General features: G+C 42.3%; 1 protein-coding gene across 1 annotated transcript; it reads left to right on the top strand.

The window, feature by feature from the left end:
- Positions 1-2,362: 2,362 nt before the first annotated feature.
- cav4b (caveolin 4b) lies at positions 2,363-5,720 on the top strand. The gene is made up of 3 exons (XM_069659466.1): positions 2,363-2,617; positions 3,768-3,955; positions 5,537-5,720. Exons 1-3 carry the CDS (start codon positions 2,363-2,365, stop codon positions 5,718-5,720), a joined length of 627 nt encoding a protein of 208 aa, XP_069515567.1.
- Positions 5,721-6,397: the final 677 nt, after the last annotated feature.

Below are 6,397 nucleotides of genomic sequence, written 5' to 3'. Positions count from 1 at the left end.
ACAGACTGGGGCTGTGTTCGAAATGCCGTACTATATACTACATACTATACACTACATGCTATATACTGCATACTGCGTTCAGCGGTAGTATGTAGTATGGAGAAGCTTTGCAAAATCATTTTGCAGGATGCTACGCCAGGCGGACGTAAACAAAAAACGCCGCTTCTTTAGCTAAAGCGCCCCCTTCTGCTGGAATGCTGCTGCTGTCCGTCATTTCAACTGCTGCTGTGACGTTCCAGCACTTTGCATTGTGGGATACAGTAGGCGAGGTAGACTGGTCCGATGCATACTGGGAGATTTTCTCCGAATTAGTACGACATCCGGGCATTTTTGGCATACTGCACATTTTGCTTTTGTTTGCATTCTACACACTAAATTTTGACAAAATCATTACGTACTGCTAGAATAGTATTGCATTTCAAACACAGCATCCGTGTCTGGTGCGACTTTCGCAGAAAAAATCACATGCGGCGCCCAGTTAGTGACGCATTCCCCATCACCCAGCAGTGGTTGATCTGCCAGAGAGGGTAGGCGGAGCTAAGCGGCTGCTTTTCTCTGCAAGTGTTGTGAGTAAACAGTAATCTACTGTGGCTGCACAAACAAAGAAAAGATGGATGACTACAGATACAACTTCAAAAATAAGTGAAAATCCAAAGAAAAAGAAACAAATTGGACGCTCAGATGAAGGCAAACAGTCTAAAAAGGAAAGCGAACGTCAGCCAGGAAAATCAAGAGTTACAACCGTAACAAAGGGAGCCAACTGTAGATATCTGGTTATGTGGGACGCCAAACAGATTGGAATTGAGATCTTCGAGATGACAACTTTAATAACAGTGCAAACATAGTAAGCATGCAGTACTTTCATGTCCGGCTACTGTTGATCACGATTTCATTAAGATGTTCAGAAGGGCCTGGACATGTCGATCGAAATGTCTTTTGCTGTCTTCTGTAACTCCATTACTGTGCTGAAGCAAAATAAGCAAACGTGGCAGCAGCAGAAATGTTGCAAGTACTCAACTTTAAACAAATGTTCAGCTCTACAAGCCTCCCTAAAGTTTTTCTAGGTCTACTTTTGGAAAGGATTCCCCCCACCGAAGCAGGGACCTTTGGAAGGGAAAATAATGTCTCTGGAACTTAATTTAGCCGCTGATCCCGGCAATAGAAACCTGTGACTTCTTTTCAGAGTTCCTACTCCTTGGGGAAAGTCCCCAGGGTGAAAACACAACTAGAGCTGCAGTTGATGCAGTATGTGCCAAAACTCAAGCAGGATCTCAAGGTGTGTTTGCTCTTGTTTTTTATAAATTCCAGTCCAGCAACATATGTAAAATATCATGTTTTATATACTTGCAGTACATATTAACATGAGGATCCCCGCTCTTCACCTTCCGACGTCAACCGTGCCAAAACCTCTTGCCAGCTCATTTACAAACCTGGGATCTGCCACTGCTGCATGCTGACTCATCACTATGTACAATGCATGCACTGTGTGTGTGTTAACATGTGTGTGCATGTGTGTGTTTCATTGTTTCAGTTTCTGTGTCACAACTGCAGCCTAATGCTGTAACGTGATCTTTTAGACCCATCCCTTCTTCCTCCTAAAATAACCCCTTCCCACAGCCACCCAACACACACACACACACACACACACACGCACACACACATACACGAAATAAGGGGCACATTAGCACTTCTGCTGCTCTAAGTCAGTGTCAAACACTGGAAGTGTCTGTTTGAGCTCCTATAAGCCCTGAGGATCATTGTGATTAGGAGGTTGAACTGATCTCATTCACATTAAGGATAGCTTCTTCCTGCAGGACGCCCGGCCCCGTCTCTGCCCCTGGTCTCTGTTTAGGGTTAAGATAGCACTTTCTAAATTAAGGTAAGTCAGACATTCTTTTTCAGTGTCGCTGTCTTTGCCATAGATCTGCTACCATGGTTTCTTTGCAAAGATATGAGTTACTACCATAGTTTTCACCTTGCAGCACCTGCTGCATGTATGTTGTGTGTCATATCTAATACATGCAAGTTCAGTACAAATCTATAATCAACTTTTTAGACTTTCAATTATATCTAAAGTTGAGAAGTGAAACTAAGAAAACTGATACTGCACGTGTTTCATTTAAAAAAAGGCACTTTAAAATAACCAGATGCTATTTACAGATTTTGTCTGGCTTCTTTTGGGGGCCAAAGAACAGGTGGTGCCAGTGCTCAGCTCGCCGTTACACTCTACATGCCTGCAATCTGCTTCATGAGTGTTTTTATAGGGGTGTGTGTGTGCATTGGTTTACATCATAAATGTGTCTATGATAATGGTCAACATGGTCATATTTTGTTCAAGCATGTGCCTCTTCCCTCAGTGAGGATGATGATGGTGAGCGACGACTGTCTGGTTGAGTGTAAGATCGATGACGACAGTGATGAAGACAATGCAGGGACAGAAGAGCAGATAAACACTCCTCCACCTCCTCCAGAGTTTGCATCCAAAGCCTCGACTCCAGCGCCCAAACCTCCGACCCCTCCCACAGCCTGTGCCACGCCCACCACCACGCCATCGCCCACCCCAACCCCCACCCAGCCTGTCAACAGGGACCCTTATGGGATCAATCGGCACCTAAAGGTTCTGTTTGCCTTTTCCCCTCAATGAATCTATATTTTCTGTCATGGCTGTGGAATTGTTTGCACACAAACTATTTCCTGTCACAAAAGGGATTTTTTCTGTATAGATGATTTGCTTTTTCTTTGTCTTTAAAGATGAAATAAATATATAAAATTAAGATTTCCTTGGGCTGCAAAGTGGTGCAGTTGTTAGCGCAGTTGCCTCAGCTCCTGATTCGGACATATGGGGCCTTTCTGTATGCAGTTTGCATGTTCTTTCCGTGCATGCATGAGGGTTCCCTCCAGGTACTCTGGCTTCCTCTCACAGTCCAAAGACATGCTCGTAAGGTGTCAACCCTGTGATTGACTCCAGGGTGTATCCCAATGATAGGGCGACCCAGGATAAGCGGTATAGATAATGGATGGATGGAGTCATCACACCACGCTGAACCAAGTTATCGTCTCATGATGCCCAACGTCCACCCTGAGATATAAGTTTTTAAAAACATATGGTAGTATTAGTTAAGTACATTTTGCTGATAATATACTAATATATTACCTTAAACTTGTGTTTTGGTAATATCTACGAGCTGATACCAGAATGTGTTCTGCACTTCGTTCGCAACTGCTAAATATCAGTGTGTTCTATGTCTGCTGGGTCTTAAACCTGCTGTAGACATTAATGATACCTGAACGGCCAATTTCTTATTTGCAACATGACTCATTTTCAGTTATGATTTAATATAAAAATATATATAATAATATTTGAATTTGTCCCTCCTCTTCTGCTTCCATCTCTTGTGGTGTATCCCAATTAGCTCACACTGATTATGCTCCCACTTGAGTCTGTTTTATTTTAGAAAATATACATTAATATAATAACAACCAAGTTAAAAAGATGAACTTCAATCAATTTAAAGTTGTTTTGAAAATGTTACATGCTTCCTGTAATCATGACTCATGTCTGTATGTATGCCAGATTATTTTTTGATTCTGCATTAGAATCTCTGTTAGGCCTATCTGATAGTGTTGTAAAGTACCACCGTCTCTAACTCCTCTCACCTGAAGCTGTGAAACAGTTCAGTCAGTTCTTGATTTTTTCTTTCATTTGTTCTTTAAATAAAATGACTTCACGTGAATATACCACCCACTCTCTTGCTCCTTGTCTGCAGGTGAAGGTCAGCGACGTGCTGGTGGAGCCAACCACAGCTCGTGGCAAAGACCAAGTGTGGCTTTACAGTGTCGCAGGCTTCGAGAAGACTCGCATCTGGACATACCGCTGCCTCTCCCTGCTGTTTGCTGTGCCCTTCGCTCTCCTTTGTGGTATATTCCTGGCTGTTCTCGCCTGTCTACACGTCTGGTATGCTGGTGCAATGAAAATACCCCCTCATATGCATCACAACAGCATCTAAAACCGTCAAATGCTCCCTCATTCATGAAACACAGTGAAGACAGAATATATGCTATGATAGCACTCTGCATCATATAGGCCCTTATTTCAGCTATCTACAGCGCTTTACGTGCATGGCTGGGAGACTGTCCTTGTGTTCTGGCTTCCCTAGAAATGATGCACAATGCTGAGATTGGATGACGTCCAGAGACAAGCAAATTAATGCTTGCAGTCTATCACTTCTCTGTCCCATCAACAACTCCATTTGACTGTATATCACAGTCCTGTCCGATACTGTCTGTGTGTCGGGCATTTAAATATTAAATTAAGTTTCGCTGCTGGTCCTTATGCATAATTGCGCACAGCACCTCTCTTAACGCGGAGTCAGACTCACAGTTTCTGCTGCCGCCTTAAAGGTATAATCTCGAAGATTTTTATTTGAATAAATGTCTGTCACTATCTATCGCCGAATGAGGTAACACAATGGTGAGTGAGCCTATGGCCCACTGATGAAAGCCTTTGCATTTGCAGTATTACAGACTGGGTGTCTGTGGCAACTTTCACAGATAAAATCACAAGTGGCGCCCAGTTAGTGACGCGTTTTCCATCACCCAGCAGTGGTTGGTCTGCCAGAGAGGATAGGCGGAGCTAAGCGGCTGCTTTTCCAGTCTCTGCAAGTGTTGCGAGTTAACAGTAATCTACTATGACTGAACAAACAAAGAAAAGATCGATGACTACAGATACAACTTCAAAAATGAGTGAAAATCCAAAGAAAAAGAAACAAATTTGACACTCAGATGAAGGCAAACAGTCTAAAAAGGAAAGCGACCGTCAGCGAGGAAAATCAAGAGTTACAACCGGAGCCAACCGTGGACGTCACACATGCAACACTGTCTGGATATCTGGGAAGTGTGCTGCCGCAATTACCGTCTATTGCCATGGGTGCCGCCAAAGAGAACAAGAAAGAGATCTTTGAGATTACAACTTTAAACTATCTATAGTGCATAGTTTTACAATGCAGGGCGGTTAGCCTGTGCTTGTGTTCTGGTTCCCCCAGAACGGCCTCACAATGCCGATAGCAGATGACGTCCAGAGACGAGGAAATAAATGCTTGCAGTCTATCACTTCTCTGTCCCATCAACAGCTCCATTTGACTGTATATCAAAATCCTGTCCGATCCTGTCTGTGTGTCTGGGGATTTAAACATTCAATGAAGTTACGCTGCTGCTCCTTGTGCGTAATTGCGCACACTGCCTCTCCTAACGCAGAGACACTCCCAGTTTCTGCTGCCGTTTTTAAAGACTAAAATCTGCCATGAAATGCAATGGGTCATTTGCAGGATCACCTGGCTTTCAAATGGAGAGGGAGATTTTACTGGGGTTTCATTCATATTAAGCTCAAAACACAACAGAGTTAGTCCAACCCCTTTGCGTTCAGCGCCTTGCACTATAGTTCTTTTAAATAGGGCTAAAGAGCTTCACACCTAACATCAAACGAGTTCTTTAATTTAATTTTCTCTCTCTCCCTCTCTATCTCTCTCTCTCTCTCCAGGTTTGTGGTTCCTTGCGTACAGCTGAGCAGCACCTTCCTTCCATGCCTGCGGTCCTTGTTTGTGTGCGCTGTGGATGTTTTCATCGCTCCCTGCTGTATATCTCTCGCTCTCTGCTGCAGTCAAATCTCCGTTCTACTGTCGAACAAGGACTGGCGTCCAATGAGAGGCAAAGAAGCTGTTTGAATGGGAGACATACAGAGTGATACTGTGTGAAATGAGTGAGTGACAGAGTGAGCGAGTGAGTGACTGAGAGCGTAAATGCGTCTTTTTTTAGTTTTTCAATTGGCATTATTCTGCAACCTCGTAATGTTACTGCTGTTTCATGTGTTTTCTACATATAAAGTCATTTCATACAAATTAAAATATCAATTATAATGTTTATTGTTAATGTGCTTAATTTAACATTGAATTCAGTTGTAATTCATATCTATCAAGCTCTTCATAAAATTAAAGTCTTTATTTGAATTGTTCTTATTAGTCTTATTTATTTATTGTTTAAATGACTCAGTAGTTTCAAATCAAAGGGCTCACTCTCAACAAATACGAGTATGCACCAAGCGGCAACTTCTGGGGCTGAAAAATGTCCACTTTATTTAGCTCAATGAGATGTAAAGCAGCAGCCCTGCACTTAAACCTATACCTCCATTAAGGTTATAATTTATCTGTTGCTGATACAGTTTTAGAGTGGTGGTTATTTAACTTTATTGTCATATATAATATCTAATCAAAAATGTACATTGGTGTGCTTTCAAACTACTCCATCTTATACTGTACTGTCTAAATGACTTTTTTTTCTGGGGGAATCAGGTCATATTTATCTGAAAATGTCCCTTATTTTGCTCATCTTTGAATCTTTCTCA

Source organism: Semicossyphus pulcher, unplaced genomic scaffold (assembly GCF_022749685.1).
Source record: "Semicossyphus pulcher isolate SPU_LCO1_2020_fin unplaced genomic scaffold, fSemPul1.0.p SCAF_13, whole genome shotgun sequence".
Taxonomy (NCBI): domain Eukaryota; kingdom Metazoa; phylum Chordata; class Actinopteri; order Labriformes; family Labridae; genus Semicossyphus; species Semicossyphus pulcher.
This window is presented reverse-complemented; position numbering and strand designations above follow the sequence as displayed.

Coding starts and splice junctions, on each gene's coding strand:
- cav4b (XM_069659466.1), top strand. CDS start 2,363: ATGATGATGGTGAGCGACGACTGTCTGGTTGAGTGTAAGATCGATGAC. Junction 2,618..3,767: donor GGATCAATCGGCACCTAAAG/GTTCTGTTTGCC, acceptor CCTTGTCTGCAG/GTGAAGGTCAGCGACGTGCT. Junction 3,956..5,536: donor CTCGCCTGTCTACACGTCTG/GTATGCTGGTGC, acceptor CTCTCTCTCCAG/GTTTGTGGTTCCTTGCGTAC.